The sequence below is a fragment of the Mustela putorius genome, unplaced genomic scaffold (genome assembly GCF_011764305.1).
Source record: "Mustela putorius furo isolate JIRA1106 unplaced genomic scaffold, ASM1176430v1.1 tig00000873_pilon_pilon_pilon, whole genome shotgun sequence".
In the NCBI taxonomy this organism is placed as follows: domain Eukaryota; kingdom Metazoa; phylum Chordata; class Mammalia; order Carnivora; family Mustelidae; genus Mustela; species Mustela putorius.
In genome coordinates, this window is record NW_025421504.1 from 3,347,791 (window position 1) to 3,365,145 (window position 17,355).

At 65.2% G+C, this 17,355-nt stretch overlaps 1 protein-coding gene across 6 annotated transcripts in view; it reads left to right on the top strand.

Annotated features, from left to right (window-relative positions):
* The window catches only part of DNAH17 (dynein axonemal heavy chain 17), a 90,428-nt gene that overhangs the window by 26,571 nt on the left and 46,502 nt on the right, over positions 1–17,355 (top strand). For all 6 annotated transcript variants that reach the window (XM_013054360.2, XM_004748797.3, XM_045085799.1 and 3 more), the window contains 18 exons: positions 90–344; positions 1,429–1,598; positions 2,149–2,371; positions 3,618–3,734; positions 3,829–3,915; positions 5,139–5,291; positions 6,883–7,131; positions 8,908–9,030; positions 10,280–10,627; positions 10,720–10,811; positions 11,112–11,238; positions 11,935–12,087; positions 13,250–13,375; positions 13,476–13,583; positions 14,095–14,226; positions 14,450–14,610; positions 14,820–14,976; positions 16,194–16,298. In XM_013054360.2, coding sequence (XP_012909814.1) covers positions 90–344; positions 1,429–1,598; positions 2,149–2,371; positions 3,618–3,734; positions 3,829–3,915; positions 5,139–5,291; positions 6,883–7,131; positions 8,908–9,030; positions 10,280–10,627; positions 10,720–10,811; positions 11,112–11,238; positions 11,935–12,087; positions 13,250–13,375; positions 13,476–13,583; positions 14,095–14,226; positions 14,450–14,610; positions 14,820–14,976; positions 16,194–16,298 — 2,886 coding nt within the window. The remainder of the gene's footprint in view (positions 1–89; positions 345–1,428; positions 1,599–2,148; positions 2,372–3,617; positions 3,735–3,828; positions 3,916–5,138; positions 5,292–6,882; positions 7,132–8,907; positions 9,031–10,279; positions 10,628–10,719; positions 10,812–11,111; positions 11,239–11,934; positions 12,088–13,249; positions 13,376–13,475; positions 13,584–14,094; positions 14,227–14,449; positions 14,611–14,819; positions 14,977–16,193; positions 16,299–17,355) is intronic.

Genomic DNA, 17,355 nt, shown 5'->3' on the forward strand with positions numbered 1-17,355 from the left:
AAGACGCCCTGCCGGGCCGAGAGATCCCATCAAAGCTGTGACCTCCGGCCAAACGCACACCGGGCTGCTGCCCTCCTGCTCCCTTGCAGGCAGACCTGGAAGACATGACGGACCTCATCGAGATGAGGGAGGAGATGTCCAACCTGGTCATCGGCGCCATGAAGGAGGCCGAGGAGTACCAGGACTCGTTCGAGAGGTACGCCTACCTCTGGACGGACGACCCCCAGGAGTTCATGAAGAACTTCCTGATCTACGGGCGCGCAGTCACCCCAGACGACTTGGACACCCAGGCCGAGGAGACCCTCTCCAAGACGCCACCCAGCCTCACCCAGTTCCAGCAGCAGGTGTGCGCCCGCGGCCTCACCCCTGCGATTCCCGCCCCCTCCCCAGGGGGCAGCGCCGCTCCCTGCGCTTGGGTCAAACCTTGGGTGAAAGGTTTTTATTTTTTTAAGACTTATTTTAAAGATGTTATCTATTTATTTGAGAGAGAGAGAGGGAGGGAAAGAAAGAGAGGGCCTGAGCATAGGGGAGAGGGAGAAGCAGGCTTCCCGCTGAGCAGGGAGCCCGACGTGGGGCTCGATCCCAGGACCCCGGGATCATGACCTGAGCCGAAGGCAGACGCTTCACTGACGGAGCCCCCCAGGCGCCCCAGGTGAACGGTTTTTAAATGTGGGTTTTATGATTATTCTGGTTTGGTGTCTCCCAACGGAGCAGGTGACTGACATGGAAAAGTCTGTGACTCTCAGGTTCCAGAAGGAGGGGCACACCCCGCCCCGCAGGGCCACGGAGGAAGCACCAGGGTCCGTCTGAGGCAGAGGGGGAGAGGGGAAGGCGGATCCGCAGCCTGTGTTGCGGTTTTCACTGAGAAGAATGGGCTTGGGATGGGCGCGTGGGAGTCCTGCCGGTGGACTCACGGCTGTACCCCGGAGCGGGGTGTCGTCTGGGCGCTGGCCCTGGGGTGATTAGGACAGGGGACTATTGGCCCCGCGTGTGAAGACGGCGGTGGGGTGTGGGCTCTGGGTTGTTCGTAGACGCAAGATGGGCTCCCTGGGGAGTGGTCAGCTCGCGGGCCGTCAGCCCTGGGAGGGGGCAGTGCCCTCAGGGTCTTTCCCTCCCAGGAAAGACAGAACAGAACCACAGTGACTACGCACACCTCCCCTCTTCCCCAGGCACGGGGTCGGGGGGGAGACGCCCGTGAGCACCCACGGGGGAGATGGGCGGGTGGGGGTCGGCTGGGGGCCCGAGAGCCCCGAGAGCGCAGAGCGGCGTGGCGAGGGCTGTGGTTCCGTGACCACATTCACCCCCGAGCTCCCGGCTTGTTCTTAAGAAACCCGGCCGGCCTCGCCTCGCCCCGCTGGCTGCGGAGAAGAAGTGACCGGCGGGAAGGGCCGCCCGCCTCCCTGGGTGACCCGTGGCCGCGTTCCCCAGATCGACTCCTACGAGAAGCTGTACGAGGAGGTGTCCAAGCGCGAGAACACCAGGGTGTTCAGCGGGTGGCTGCAGTGCGACTGCCGCCCCTTCAAGCAGGCCCTGCTGAACGCCATCAGGCGTTGGGGCTTCATGTTCAAGCAGCACCTGACCAGCCACGTCATCAGCAGGTGGGCGCCCGTCCTGCCGCGTCCCCACCTTGACCGCGCCCGGGGAGAGCCGGACAGACGCCTTCGTGGTGCTGGGGGCAGAGGGGGCGCTCCTGCCGGGCAGGCGTGGGGGGAAGGCCAGCATCGAGGCTGGCAGCCCGCCCCCCCACCGCCACTCTCGGCCGTCTGGGGTGGGCCCGGTGGGCAGGCGCCGCCCAGTGGTGTGTGGGCGCCCTGGGCTTCATGGGGCCGGACTCACTGAGCGCCTCGGTGTCGTGTGGCCAGGGGACCGGTGACTGCGCCGTCACAGGTAGCGGTCGGGGCCCTGGGGGTCCAGGAGGCCGTGCAGGCGGGCTGAGCTCCGTCTGCGAAGCCGGTTGGAGCGGAGCCGGGGGTGCAGAGGTGGAGGTGGAGAGCGGGAGACCTGAGGTAGACAGGAGCTCCCCCTCACTCAGCAGGGCCCCGCTGCATGACCGGGAGGCCCCCGCTGCTGACCCCCCCACCCCCCGATAGGCCTCACCAGCCGCCCCGTGGAGGGTGGCGCCCCTCATGGAGACCTCTCGTTGCACAGCCTGGCTGACCTGGAAACCTTCATGAAAGTCGTCAGGGCGGGCTTGACCAAGAGCCTCAAGGAGGGGGACTACGACGGTCTCGTGGAGGTGATGGGTCACCTGATGAAGGTCAAGGAGAGGCAGGCGGCCACCGACAACATGTTTGAGCCCCTGAAGCAAACCATTGAGCTGCTCAAGTCCTACGGGGAGGAGATCCCGGAGGAGACGCACGTGAAGCTGCAGGTGGACGGGCCGGGGCCGCGCCGCGCGGGGCTGGGGGTGGGGGGCGAGGGGCCGGGGTGGAACCGGCGCAGGGAAGGTGGGGGGAGCAGCCCCGTGCTGGGGCCTTGCAACTGGAGCGCAGGCTGTTGTGACTGGGGACACGGCCCCTCACGTGGGGCCAGCAGGATGGCCCCCCTCCTCTGGGTTCAGGAATTTGGAATGTGGAGGCGGGAGAGGGCTCCGCGCAGAGGAAGGGACGGTCAGCTGGTCTCCGGGGCGGGGCCGGGGGTCCCTCCGTTGATTGTTGAAGTAGAAATGACTTCCTCTCCCACCCCTGCCCCCAAGGACGGGTCAATCCTGGATGCAGGGGACGGGGACAGACAGCGGGGTCCGCGGAGGCCCTGCGGAGGTTAGGGACACGGCCGTGAGGCCGAGGGCGGGCCGGCTGTGGCGGGAGCTCCCTGACCCGGAAGGCCCGTGTGGCGCGGGGCCGGCCCAGGCACGGTGGGAGGGGGAGGAGGGCTCCAGGCTGCCCGGGGCTGCACTTTGCAGCTAATTTGGAAATGGTCAGAGCAGCTTTGTGTGTCCACCGGGCTGGGGCATGAAGGACGAGGGGGAGGGTCCTGAAGCCACTGCCCAGCCATCCCCTGGAGGGTCCCCCATCAGCTTTCTCCGCTCCCTGTCCTGCTCGGGATCCGTGCCGAAACCCCGTGGCAGAGGGGACGGCAGAAGTGCAGGGCAGGAATGCGGGAGCCGGGGGGGCACTGCCTGGGTTCCTGCGACGGGGCCAGGGCCGCCCCTGCCGCCCTGTCCACAGTCCAGCGGGGCCAGATATGCAGCGCGTGCGGCCAGGCCTGGGGGCGACTGGTGTGAAACAGGCTTTGAGCCCTACCGCCGCCCACGGAACGTTAGCTCCTCGCACAGGCCAGGGAAACCCGTCTCTTTTCCTTGTGGGCGAAGAATTTGTGGGCTGGGATTCTCTTCAAAATATTTTGTGATCCGAAGTCCAATGTTTGTGCAAGTGTGGGGGACTTTGAAAGTGCCAAAACCCCTCAGATGGATAAAGCTGTTCTGGCAAAGTTCTCGAAGCGGGGGACAGGCTGGCCGTTGCACCTGCCGAAGGTGCAGCCTTGGGGTCGCCAGCGGAGGGAGGCACACGGGATTCTCTGAGCCTCATCGGCAAGTCCCCCGGGGGTGCAGGCGATCTCACGATGGAGGGCGTTTAGGAGAGCAGGAAAGGAAGGGGCCCCGGCCCTCGTGTGCGCAGGAGCTGCCAGAGCAGTGGACAAACACGAAGAAGCTGGCCGTCCAGGTGAAGCAGAACGTGGCGCCCCTGCAGGCCAACGAGGTCAACATCCTGAGGCGAAAGTGCCAGCAGTTCGAGGTAGAGACGCCCGGGGCCGGGACGCCCTCTGCGAGGCGGGGCTGCCTCCTGGGACAGTCACCCGGGGACGGTCACATGGGCGTTTCTCCGGCAGCGCAAGCAGCAGGAGTTCCGAGAGAAGTTCCGGCGAGAAGCCCCGTTCAGCTTCACCGACCCTGACCCCTACAAGTCCCTGAATAAGGTTCGTGGGTCAAGGGCCCGGGCGCCCTCCCAGCCTCTCTCCTGGAGCGCCCATGCCCCGCCGCGGGGGGCCTGGCCTCGGGGCCATGTGCACACAGGTGTCCGTGCACAGCCGGCGTCCGGCCCGTGCGGCCTCCGCGATGGGGCTGCTGCTCGGAGCCGCGGGAACATCCCCGAGCCCCGCAGTGCGGCCCCGCCGCCCAGCCCCCCCCCCGTACCTCCTTCGTCCCTGGCCCCTCCTCACCTAGCAGCTCCCTGCCGCCCGGCCTGGAACCCACCACTTGTGGCTGCGGTCTTCCCCCCCGCCCTCCCTCCGGGCCACCCTGCGCCACCCACGGCCGAGCCTCGCCACATCCCCTTCTGCTCCCGATGTTGAGTCCACAACCAGCGTCCAATGGGCAAGAGGCACAGCGCTGGGCCTGACAGTCCTCTGGGCAGGGGGCGCAGACTGGGGCGGGGAGCAGGGAGCCCAAAGACCCCAGGATGCCCTGGAGGGTCCCCTGCACGTGCCCTCCCCCAGCCTCCGCTCTTCTCACACAGCTTCGAGGCCGCCGTTCAGAGATCTCCCCATGCGTCAGGGTCACGTGCTCACGTCCCGATCCACGAGCCCGGCAGCGGGGCACACGGTCCCTCCCGGAGCCCCCAGGGCCCGGGCTGGGGTCCGCAGAGATCTAGTGTGACCTTGTTTAGGAATGGGGCCCGTGTGTGCGAAAGGCCTCTTGGAGCCACCGCACACACGGGGAGCCTTCCTTCACACCCGTACGCGCGTGCACTCACACGCACATTTGCACACTCGACCCCCAACCCTCACTCCCCTGGTTTGGCGTGACCCTTGGGTCCCTCATCTGATCTAGCTGCCCTCGTTTTCCAAGCCGCCAAGCATCGCCTCCCTCATGTTCACTAGGGTTAAAACACGGCGTGAGACCAGATTCGCGCCTTAAAGTCACTTCTCCCGCCGGAGCTCCCCGTGCTGGGGCCCCGGCCAGGCGGCCGGAAGCAGGGGGCGTTGGAAGGCGGGAGGGGGTGGGCGCCGCTCTCTCGCCGGCCAGGTGCACCGCTCCCCCCACCCCGACCCCCGGTTGGTACGCGGGGTCCGAACACAGTACACGGCCCGCGACCGGCAAGGGTGCAGAAAAGATCCCCCCGGGATGCGGCGGAGGGCAAGAGGGAGGCCCGGCGCCGAGCGTGAGCAGCGCCGCTTACCCCTCCCGCGCCCGCCCCCAGCAACAAAAGAGCATCGCGTCCATGGAGAGCACCATGGAGGCCCTGTGCAAGTCGGGGAGCCTGTTCGAGGTCCCTGTCCCAGACTACAAGCAGCTCAAAGCTTGTCACAAGGAGGTCCGCCTGCTGAAGGAGCTCTGGGACATGATCGTCATGGTGAGGCTGATGGCAGGTCCCCGCATGGGGGAGGGCAGCGCTGCGGGGACCCAGGGCGGGGGGTGGGCGGCGAGGGGAGGCACTAGGATGTGGGACGGCCCTGACGGCGCCCGCTCTGGGAAAGAAGAGTAGCGCAGGAGCACCTGGGGGCTTCCCGGCCTCTCCCTCCCGCTCCCCCGTTTCCAGAAAGATGTTAGCTCTTCCCTCTTGCTCTCTCCGCCAAACTGCAAGTCTCCGTCAAATCCTCCTCTCCCCCGAGAGAAGCCCTTCTGACTTTCTGCAGAACCGGACCTTCTCCGTGAGCGGCTCCGGGGAGCACCGCCCTCCCGGCCTCGCCCGGGGCTCCCCCGCTGCACAGGAGCGCGCCGCGTCCCTCCGCTTTCTTAGTTCCCAGCACGTCGCAGTCGCAGCACACGTGCTGACCCCGTCTCCATTCGGAGCCCGCGGAGCCTCCACAGCCCTTCCAGGGGGGCCCCTCTCCGAGTCACAGGCTTGCTTACAGCCACCCCTCCAGGGAGAGGACAGACCAGAGCCTCTAGATGGTCACTTTCTCATAATGAGCTGAACCCGAGTCTCGTGTGCAGGAGGGACATTCTGGAACAGAGTCGGTAAAGCCGAGGCGGGCGGGGTTGGGGCCTGCCCGTCCCCGGGGAAAGCAGCAGTCCGCACGGACTGGAGAAGAACGCCCACGTCCCCCAGGGGCTAGCAGGAAGCATTTACAGCCAGAACAGGCAAAGGAAAACCCTCCAAGACAGGCCGCCCAGGACACTCCTACGATAACAGGATACGGAAGAAGCTAAAACCTGAAAGAGCCGTCCAGTGACGCAGTGCCTGTGGGGGATTAAGGTTTCATGTCTCAGCATCTCCAGGCAGGCGTCCTGTAAACCGCCAGGCCCCCTCGTCTTTTTGCCACAAGCAGGCCGGTCCAGCCCGGGCCCCCGGGGCCCCAAGTCCCTGCGCCGACAACCTCATCCCGTCCAGCCGAGCTCCACAGCCGTCTCCAGCCCACACCGAACTGAAGACCGCAGGCTTCACAGCCGTCTGTCTCCACTGCTGGTGGGGTCCTTCCCCGGGGAGACTCTGTGTCCCCCAGCTTCTAGTACACGGTCAAGCGTCAGAGTTAAGCTAGGTCACTGCACTCACAGCCCCAAGAGGACCTCTCTGTCGTTCGGAAGTGCGTCTCTCTTCCCTGCAAAGGCCACACACGGGCTCCATTCAGCCCTCGGGGGCCCTCGGTCCGGGCTGTGTAGCTGCGTGCGTGTCCGTGGCGGCCAAGGGCCCCAGAGCTCCGCGTCGAGCCCCGGGAATTCAGCGCGCTCTGCCCCAGAGGGCCAAGCGTCGCTGTCACGTTTCCCTGGTCGGGGCAGGTCACAGGGCCCCATCAAGGAGCAGGGGACGGGAGGCCGGTGAGCGGCAGCGGCCCGCCCCCAGGGTTCTGCCGAAGGAGAGTCCGGCTGCCGACTTTGGAGCCGCGTCTTGGCACGCGGGCTCTCCCCACTGGCGTCTGTCCGCCGTCCCACCCTCGGCCGGCAGCCCCCCACGCCCTGCGTCCCCAGCCCTCGCTGACCGTACCCTCCCCCCGCCGCCGCAGGTCAACACCAGCATCGACAGCTGGAAGACCACCAAGTGGAAAGACATCAACGTGGAGCAGATGGACATAGACTGTAAGAAGTTTGCCAAGGACGTGCGGTCTCTGGACAAGGAGATGAGGAGCTGGGACGCCTTCGTGGGGCTGGACAACACCGTCAGGAACATGATCACGTCCCTGCGCGCCGTCAGCGAGCTGCAGAACCCCGCCATCCGCGACCGCCACTGGCAGCAGCTCATGCAGGCCACCCAGGTACTGCCCCCTGGCGGCCGGCCGGCCTCACTGCGGGACGGGCGCGCCCCCGTGGACGGAGCTGGGCTTGTGCAGGGCTGGGGTGGGGACCGGGGCAGGTCCCACTGGGCGCGGCGCTCCGAGGGCACCCACGCGGCCTGGAGGGCTCTGCGGCGGCCATCTGGACAGCCTTAATAATTTTCTTTAAGATTTTATATATTTATTTGAGTGCGAGAGAATGACAGAGAGAGAGAGAGCGAGTGAGCAGGGGGAACAGCAGGCAGAGAGGGGGAAGCAGACTCCCCAGTGAGCAGGGAGCCCGATGCGGGGCTCGATCCCAGGACCCCGAGATCATGACCTGAGCCGAAGGGAGACGCTTCACCGATGGAGCCCTCCTGGCGCCCCGATTCTTAACAATTTTTAATGAAGGGCCCTGTCATTTTCGTTTTGCGCTGGGCCTCGCTAATCATGCAGCCACTTTTGGTGTACGTGGACTGTCCACGGGAGTCAGGAATTTTGGCTTCCCCCGTGCACCCCAGGAGCACAGAGCCCTAGTGCCCAGATGTTCCCGTGGCCGCCCCCCCCAGTTGGAGGGTGTGGTTACACCGCCAGCAAACGGAGCCAAACTGTCCCGAAGGCCTGCTCGGCAGAGCGGCCCCGCGGAGGCCGATACCGTGGCGGGAAGGGAGCCTCTGCTCTCAGGGAAGCGCAGACAAGGACAGCACGGGGACCGTCCTGGGTCTAGAGGAGGCGAGGCCTCCGAGGGGAGGGAAGAACAGAAAAGTCTGCGGGAGCCTGTGGAGTGTGGCTGGGCTGTCGGGAGGGCTCGAACACAGACCACAGCTTTGCCCCGTCCAGGCGGCACGGGAGAGACCCCTGGCTGGTGGTCAACAAACAGCTAAAACGTCCCAGCCGAGGACCCCGGGCAGACAGATGTCCTCCCGGACGTGACGGGGAGACACTGCGTTCTCCCGGTTAGCTAAACCAGTCTCCACGGGGGCTCAGGACCGGTGCTGGGAAATGGTGTGACAGCGAGGCCGGAGGACGGGACCTGGAAGGGGCGTGAGGGCTGGGAGGCACTGTGCCGGCACCTGCTGCTGTCACCGCAGCAACAGCGCCCGAGACTCGGCCGTGCCTGCTGTTAACAGAGGTCGGTAGCATCAATCCCTGGGCATGGGCGCCGGCGTCCTGGGGCTACCGCAGCAAAGAGCCACACGCAGGGGGCTTCAGACCACAGACGTGTAATCCTTCACGGCTCTGGGGCGGCAAGTCCGCCGTCGAGGTGTGGGCAGGGGTTCCTCCCTTTGAAGGTTCCTGGGGACAGTCCTTCCCCGTCTTCAGCTGGCGGAGGCCCCAGGCATCCCTTGGCTTGTGGCTGTGCCCCATCAATCTCGGTGCCCACCACCACGTGGCTTCCTTCCGCCTTCCGGATCCCCCTGTCCTCTCTCCTCTAAGGACGGCTGTCATTCAGGTCCTACATGGATAATCCAGGACTTCTAGCATCAGCCAACACCCTATTCCCAAATAAGATCATATTTTGAGGTCTGGGCAGACAGGAACTTGGGAGAAACACTTCAAAATGCTACAGGGGCTCGGCCAATACACAATGTTACGGGGAGGAACGGCGAGTCTTGGAGCAGAAGCTCCCCCAAGTCACAGAGCCCAGAAATGGGGACACAGAGCTTCCAACCCTCCCTCTTACCCCGGATCACTCACCGACCTGCGTCTCCACGAAGGACAGCCATGTCTGTCCGGGACAGATGACCTTAGCCGGAACATGCCTATTTCTCCCCCCAGGTGAAATTTGAAATGTCAGATGAGACCACGCTGGCGGATTTGCTGCAGCTAGACCTCCACAAGTACGAGGACGAGGTCCGGAACATCGTGGACAAGGCTGTGAAGGAGTCGGGGATGGAGAAGGTATTTTTCTTTTGTCGACGGCAGAACGCGTGCTGTGCGGGACGACGTCGGGACGGCCCCGTGCCTACGAACATCTCGCTTCTCGTGGGGTCTCTGGGTCGCTGGACTCAGAAACAAAGTCTGGTGGGCTCTCCCGTCACCAACCCACGATGGAAATCTTGTAAAAAAATTTCCAGGATGTATCCCTGGAGAAGGGATCCCTTGGGTCTAGCTCCGCACCCTGCGTGCACTAGTACACGCACTGAACAACGGTCTGGGTGCTCTCCTCTTGTGCAGCAGCCTTGCTCGCGACTTTGGAGAAGAGCCTGGAGGGGGGAAGGCAGGAGGCCTGGCCATTGGGGTGGGTGACGAGCCACCAGCTGGCACAGTCCCCGGACACGGGGAAGCTCGCCGGGGGGCTCCTTCTGCAACACACATCTCCCTCCTCACCTGCTGTGTGTGAGCCTTCACACTTGGGCTTTCTTCCCGTTTGTTTGTTTGTTTTTTAAGATTTTATTTGTTTAGTTGTCAGAGGGAGAGAGCACGAGCGGGAGGAAAGAGCGGAGGGAGAGGGAGAAGCCGGCTCTTCCCGCTGAGCAGGGAGCCCGATGCGGGGCTCCACCCCAGGACCCCGGGATCACGACCCGAGCCAAAGGCAGAAGCTTCACCCAGAGAGCCACTCAGGCATCCATCTCCCCTTTTTTTAAGAAAACAGCTTTACTGAGCTATCACTGGCCTGCCGTACGGTTCACCCACTTAACGTGTACAGTTCGGTGGCTTTTAGCATAGTCACGGAAGTGGGCGACCGTCACGAGGTAGAATTATCGAACGTTAGAACGTTTTCACCAACTTGGAAAGAAAGCCGCTCCCTCCAGGAACCCCCCATCTTCCCGCACATCCCCGTCCCGCCCCCGCTGACCGGCTCCCTGTCCCCATGGACTCGCCTGTTCTGGACATGTCACGAGGATGGAATCGCGCAGGACTGGGCCTCGCCTGGCCGGCCTCGTTGACTTGGCGTGATGGCGTCAGGGTCTAGCCGTGCGGGAGCCCGAGGCAGACCCTCATTGCTGCTTAGGGCCGCGCTGTTCTGACGCTCTGTCCCGCCACACCTGTTCGTCTGCGGACAGATGTCTGCGTCGCTCCCTTTTGGCGACGGTCAATGATGTCAGTAGGAAGGTTCCGGATTTCCGGAAGCAGGGCTTCCCTCTGGGTCCTTCTCGGCCCCTCTGGCCAGCCGCCGAGTGACGTGTCCCCCTTGTCCCCCCCAAAGGTGCTGAAAGCCCTGGACGCCACGTGGTCCAGCATGGAGTTCGAGCACGAGCCGCACCCCCGCACAGGCACCCTGATGCTCAAGTCGGACGAGGTGCTGGTGGAGACCTTGGAAGACAACCAGGTGCAGCTGCAGAACCTGATGACCTCCAAGTACCTGTCGCACTTCCTGAAGGAGGTGACGAGCTGGCAGCAGAAGCTGTCCACAGCGGACGCGGTCCTCTCCATCTGGTTCGAGGTGCAGCGGACCTGGAGCCACCTGGAGAGCATCTTCATCGGCTCCGAGGACATCCGTGCGCAGCTGCCGGAGGACTCCAGGCGCTTCGACGACATCGACGTGGAGTTCAAGGTGAGCCCGGCCCTCGCCTCCGGGCGCGCGGTCCAGAAATGGCGACCCCGGAGCGCCCGCGCCGCTCACGCCCTGGGGCCCATCTCCGCCAGGCCCTGATGGAGGAGGCCGTGAAAACGCCCAACGTGATCGAGGCCACCAACAAGCCCGGGCTCTACGACAAACTGGAGAATCTGAAGAAGAAGTAGGTCCCCGCGCCTGGGCTTGGGAGGGGCGTCCCGGCGGCAGGGACCCGAGGCAGCAACCCCCGCCGCCAGGACAGGGCAAACTCCTCCCTGGGAGCTGGCACCCCCGGCCTCGTGGTGCCACGCCGGCCACACGGCGTGTCCTCAGTCTCAGAGGGACGCCCACACGGCGGGTGGGGTTCCAGGGTCTGAGTCTGACCGGGGCTGCGAACAGACCGGGCGTCTCCGGGGCGGTTGTACGGCGCGGACGGGCTGGGCCTCAGAAGCCCTCCGCAGCCCCGTGGCCTCCCTCCTCCCAGCTTGGCTGTGTGCGAAAAGGCCTTGGCAGAATACTTAGAGACGAAAAGACTGGCTTTCCCGAGGTTCTACTTTGTGTCCTCGGCCGACCTCCTGGACATCCTCTCCAACGGAAACGACCCCGTGGAGGTAGGCGGCCCCGTGCTCGCCCCCACGACTGGGGGACCCTGTGCGCATGGAGGTCGCTGGACCACCTCCACGAAGTCACCCCCCGCCAGAAACCGCCGGGGGCCTGGCCGTGACAGAGAGAGCCCCTTGTCTCATGTTCCTCGTCTGGAAAGTGGGTTAGATGCCAGGGGCTTGGCGAGATGGTGTTTCTGGGAGACCTGCCGGCTCACTAGGTGGCCGCCGGCTCCTCCCGACAGATCCGGGCCCCCACGAGCCAGGAAGAGGTTTCCCTGAGGCTCTTGTGAAAAGAGAGGAGGGGCCTTAACTAACTAGGTGAAGGGAAAACACAGTCTTTTATTGAATCCTAAAATTGCAGGATGCGCCAGAAGGGAGGCACGGGGTGGCCCAAGGAAGTGGGCCCCGGGCCTGGGGACAGGCTTGTCAAGGAAAAGCGTCCTGTCACCTCCAGGAACAGACCTTGGTCCCTGAAGCCCGGATCCCGGGGCTGGTCTCCGAGTTGCCCCTCAGAGCTGCTGGGCGGGGCCCTTGGGTGGCTAAGCGCATTTCGTTAACACCGAGCAGACACGGGGCGCGGGGGGGGGGGCTTCCAAAACAGAAAAGACCTTAAAACGTCCCAAGGAGAACCCGGCTGCGCCTGCGCCCCCTCCGAGGCCCTGGGCTCCGCGACCCCGTGTCTGCGCCCCCCGACCCCCGCAGGTGAGCCGCCACCTGGCCAAGCTCTTCGACAGCCTGTGTAAGCTCCAGTTCCGCCTCGACTCCGACGAGAAGCCTCTCAAATTCGGCCAGGGCATGTTTAGCAAGGAGGGGGAGTACGTGGACTTCGACCAGGAGTGTGACCTCTCGGGGCAGGTGCGTGCCGGCCCCGCGCGTCGGGCCGGAGCGGCCGCGGGGCCCTCCAGCCGGGGACCGTCCCTCGCCCGGCCAAGCGCTCCAGCAGCTTCCGTGGACAGTCTCCAGCACAGCCCGACCTGCGCAGTCTGGGGAGCGTCTCGAGAAAAAACAGAGGGAGGCGGGGAGGGGAGAGGTGGGTGGACGCCGGCGAGCTGTCCTCCGCGAGGCCCCGCACGCCTGAGCCGCCGCGTTCTGACCCCGGAGCAGAACGAGATTGGCTCCAGGGCTGTGGCGCGCCAGAGGAGGTCTCCCCACCGTGGGGGTGGTGTTGGGGGGGGGCGTCCCCGTCCCAGCCGCCCGCGAGGCGGCCCCCTCCGGCCGACGCCACCCGTCCCCGTGTCTCACCGCCCAACTCAGCCACCATATCGACGCGACATTTTCCCGAGTAATTTGGAGAGAAATCAGCTTAGGGGAAAAAGAAGAAAATCTCACGCAAGAAACAAGAAAACGGGAGCTTCAGAGACGTGGGCCCGGAGCTCCGGCGGGTTTGCTCTGCGCAGACGGGCTTGTGGGGGGCCCGGCGAGACCCCGTCATCACAGCGGGCTTGGACCCACTCCCCGTGCTCAGCTCCTCGCGGACTCAGCCGCGCCACCGTGTTGACCGTTGAGGAGGCAAACGAAGCCGGCGGCCCTGTTCGGGTCTTCCCTCCGACTGGTGGGGGCTGGTGGAGGGTTTGTATTTTAAAATACAAAGAAGGCTTGTCTGCAAATAAAAGAAAGCAGTCCTGCCCTGTGTGACCATCTTGGCCCCTGAGACCGGGCCCCCGAGGAGCAGCTAGAGCCCACCGGGGACTTGTGAGGACAGACGTCGCGTCTCCCAACATCAGCGGCGCCGCAGGGGCGCGGTCATAGCCTGCCTTCTAGAATTTTCTCTGCACCCCCTCCCCGGTCCGCCCAGCAATAGCGTGTGCACGTGAGCGGCCATTACAACCCGTCCTACAGGGGACGGGTGCCCCCGGGCTTCCCAACCGCATCTGTTAAGTGGGCCGCTCGCTGTTCCCTGCTCACCCCCGGGGTGACAGTTGTGGCGAACAGCCCCGTTCTTTTCTGAACGACAAAGCAAGTGTTTGGAACCCACAGCCCGCAGGGCCTGCCCGGTCAGCGTGTCCCCCGTCCCCAGGTGGAAGTGTGGCTGAACCGAGTTCTGGACCGCATGTGTGCCACTCTGCGGCATGAGATCCCCGAGGCCGTGGTGACCTATGAGGAAAAGCCGAGGGAGCAGTGGATCTTCGATTACCCGGCCCAGGTCCTGGGGAGGGGCTTGGGTGGGGGCGCGGCCGCCGGCGTCGGCCTCCGCGCGGGCAGGGGCCGCTGGACCGGGGGCGTCACTCACCCTCCACTTGCAGATCGCGCTCACGTGCACGCAGATCTGGTGGACCACCGAGGTGGGCCTGGCCTTCGCGCGGCTGGAGGAAGGCTACGAGAACGCCATCAAGGATTACAACAAGAAGCAGGTGCGGCCGGTCGGAGTCTGGCCCTCGCGGCCGGTCGCTCAAAAGCGGCCAAACCTTGGCCCTCCGCGCCCCGCTCCCCCCCAGCAGTGGTTCTGCCCAAGGGTAGAAAATGGAAAAACACAATTGGAAATTCACCGTTTTCTTTTCTTTTTGGTCTGAAAATCAGCAAGTCCTCAATTGGTGACATAGCCTGGGCTTATATGGCGATACCGTAGAGACTGTCTGCGCGGCTCTAGAAGCCCCGCTTGTACCTAGTACCCACCATCTCCCCGCGGTGCTGGACCTGCCCCCGCGACGTCCTTCTCGGGGGCTCCGTGGCGTCCCAACGCGGCTCACCCCACCCCCCAGCTGGGGGACATCGAGAGCTCTTTCTGTGCTTCGTTTTTGTCACTAAGAGGACAGTGGCCTGCCCTCCCCAGCCGTGAGCCCCCAGGGGACCCACGGGGGCCGGGGCGAGCGCGACGGGCAGGCCACACGCAGTGTCCCAGCCCAGGGGCCTCTGTCGCCGCAGATCAGCCAGCTGAACGCACTCATCACCCTGCTCATCGGAAACCTCAGCGCAGGCGACAGGACGAAGGTCATGACCATCTGTACCATCGACGTGCACGCGCGGGACGTGGTGGCCAAAATGATCACGGCCAAGGCACGGGAGCCGGGGAAGGGCCGGGGTCGGGTAGGGATCTGGTGTTCGGGGGCTCCCCGCTAGCACCTCTTCCCCGGGGAGCCGTCAGAGGAGCCGTCGGTAGGAGGGGCCGCTCCTCCGTAGGACTCAGCTGGGGGCGGCCCTGGGGTGGACGAGCGTCCTGGGGGAGGGGCGGGGGTATCCCCGGGCGGGCCGGGCCCCCACGTTCCCGCTCCTCCCGCAGGTGGAGAGCTCCCAGGCCTTCACCTGGCAGTCACAGCTGCGGCATCGCTGGGACGAGGAGAAGAAGCACTGCTTCGCCAACATCTGCGACGCCCAGATCCAGTACTCCTACGAGTACCTGGGCAACACGCCGCGGCTGGTCATCACCCCGCTCACGGACAGGTGGGCGCGCCCGCCGCCGCAGCAGGGCTGGGGGGGCCGTGCCCGGACTCAGCCCCGCCGCCCGCCGGCCGGCCAGCCAGCCAGCCAGCCAGCCAGGCTCGGGGGCCGTCCGTGCGAGCTGTGCGATTCCGGGGGGGTTGCTCGACCTCTCCGAGGGCCTGCGAAGGGGAAGGGGGCGGCCGGGGGTCAACAGGTGTGCTCTGTTGCAGATGCTACATAACTTTGACCCAGTCCCTGCACCTGATCATGGGCGGGGCCCCCGCGGGCCCTGCCGGGACCGGCAAGACGGAGACAACCAAGGATCTGGGCAGGGCCCTGGGCACCATGGTGTACGTCTTCAACTGCTCGGAGCAGATGGACTACAAGGTGGGCTCCAAGCCTGGAGGGGCCAGAGGCCCCTTGGGGACCGCACACCGCATCTCCAGAGGCCCCTTGGGGACCGCACACCGCATCTCCAGAGGCCCCTTGGGGACCGCACACCGCATCTCCAGAGGCCCCTTGGGGACCGCACACCGCATCTCCTGGCTCCACACACGTTCTAGATGCCTGGACACTGCGGGCGGAACTGGGGGAGGCGGCACCAGGCTCTCGGTCTGCTGACGGTCCCTGCCCTGAGATCCAGCTGAGCAGCCCCGTCCCTGCCAGTGGAGGCCTGTGGGGGTGGCAGACATGTCCAGAGGAGGCTCCTAGGGTCAACACACCCAGGCCCCAAGTCCCACCCTGGGAGGTCGCCTCCTCCCTGCCTCCCTCCAAGCTCTCCCCGGGCAGCTGGGGGCTCCCAACAGAGGGGGCGCGTCTGTTGTGGTTCAGCGAGGGGCTCTGGGGTACAAATGAGTCTGGGTAGGCTGAGGAGGGGAGCCAGGGGACAGCCAGGGGACAGCGGTCTCTGGAGACTGTGCAGCACGCTGTCAGATCTCCACGGGCCCCACAGGAGAGCAGAGCCTCCTGGAGGCCCAGCAGGGTCGCCTCTGTGGGAGGGATGGGGTGGGCCTGGCGTCAGGAGCCCCGGCCCGCAGGAGCCCCCTCCCCTCCCCACCCACATTTGAGCCCCAAGGCCAATCCTCCTGAGCTTGAGGCTGCCCTCTCCCAGTCAAGGCCACAGACCACTCCGGTCTCTGGATTTCAGAAAAGCATCCCAGGAGCATTTAACACTCACCTAGAATCCCATATGGAGACCCTGAAGAATCCTCATCACCCAGTGAGGCCTGGAGAGACACAAACATCTAGAAGGAAATCTGACATGCCCACCCACCTCCCATCTGAGAGAGAAGCCCCCTCCCTTGGGTGCAAGAAAAAAATTGCAAGGGCTACATTTTACATAATTGCACTTATCTGAGCCGTCCAGGGTGGGGGCTAGGGAAGCGTCCACCCCAGGGAGGTCACAGGGCAAGGCTGGGCTCTTGCTGGCAGCCAGCCCTCCACATCTGGACCCCTCCCGAGGAGTGGGTGCTGGCCTGCTGGCCTCCCCCAGGCCCCGGAACCCTCGGTCAGGACTGTGACCCAGAGGAAGGGGCAGGTGGGGGGCTCCTGGCAGGATTGGGCAGCCCTGAGTCTCTGCATCTCCCCCATCTCCCCCTTCCTAGTCCTGTGGAAACATCTACAAGGGCCTGGCTCAGACCGGAGCGTGGGGCTGCTTCGATGAGTTTAACCGGATCTCGGTGGAGGTCTTGTCCGTGATCGCTGTGCAGGTAGGGTCCTGCCTGCGGTCTGCGGGTCATGGCGGAGCTGGGGCTTGTCAGCTCACCTGCCAACCCTCGCACCAGACACTGCGCTCGGGCCTATGAGCCTCCTCGCCCGTCCCCAGTGCGCCGTGCCACGTAGGGGGGTGTGGCCTGGAGGCGGGAGACCCCGGCCTAGTCCTGCAGGGGCCTGAAGTCCCGGTGGGCACACAGAAGAATCGGATGGGGCCGCCTCGGTGTAACCGGAGACACATGAAGGTATAATTAATGGTGCTCGGAGGATAAGGACAGAGTTACAGGTGTCCGCGAAGGATGCCTTAGACAGCGGCGCCCGGAGGAGGACAGGGAGGAGGCGGGGGAGAAGGAAGGGAGGGAGGAAATCCACCCAAGAGCCTCGGGCGCGAAGGGCGGGGAGCCTGGGAGGTGGTGGGAGCCGGGTTCTCAGACGGGGGACAGCTCTGTGCCGGCACGGCCCACGCGTCTGGAGGAACGTTCCCAGGTTGTACACGAACCCTCGGATCCTATGTGCGCTGGACGTGAGAGCCACAGGGCTCGCTCAGGGGGGCCGAGGCCAAGCGCGAGGTCCAGAATCCACGTGAATATTCCAAAAGGGCCTGGGGGTGTGGCCGGTGCAGGGGCTGGGACCCTTCGTCCCCCCGGCGCAGTAGACGGAGAAGCAGAGACCAGCTCCCCGCAGCCGGCGCCCCCAACCCACCTGGGAGGCTGCAGACCAGGGCAGGAGGGGCCAAGCTGAAACCAGCTCCCGCCACGCAGGACCCACAACTGGTGACTCACCGGACTCCCAGCTCTGAGCTTGGCCGTGATTTTGGCCCCTCCCGACCTGTACGGCGGTTTCGCGGACACAGGCTCACGGGCAGGATTGGACGTGTTGTGGGAGGCCAGTGACGGCCAGACCGTTAGCTTCCCACCACAGAGCTGTCCCCGAGCCCTGGGCTGGAGGCCAGGGAGGCAGAGAGAGAACCAAGGCCGTGGCCTCGGGGTCCCCCGGCCCCCACGGGTACAGCCCCACGGGACCCCACCATGTGACCACCAAGAACCGGGCCAG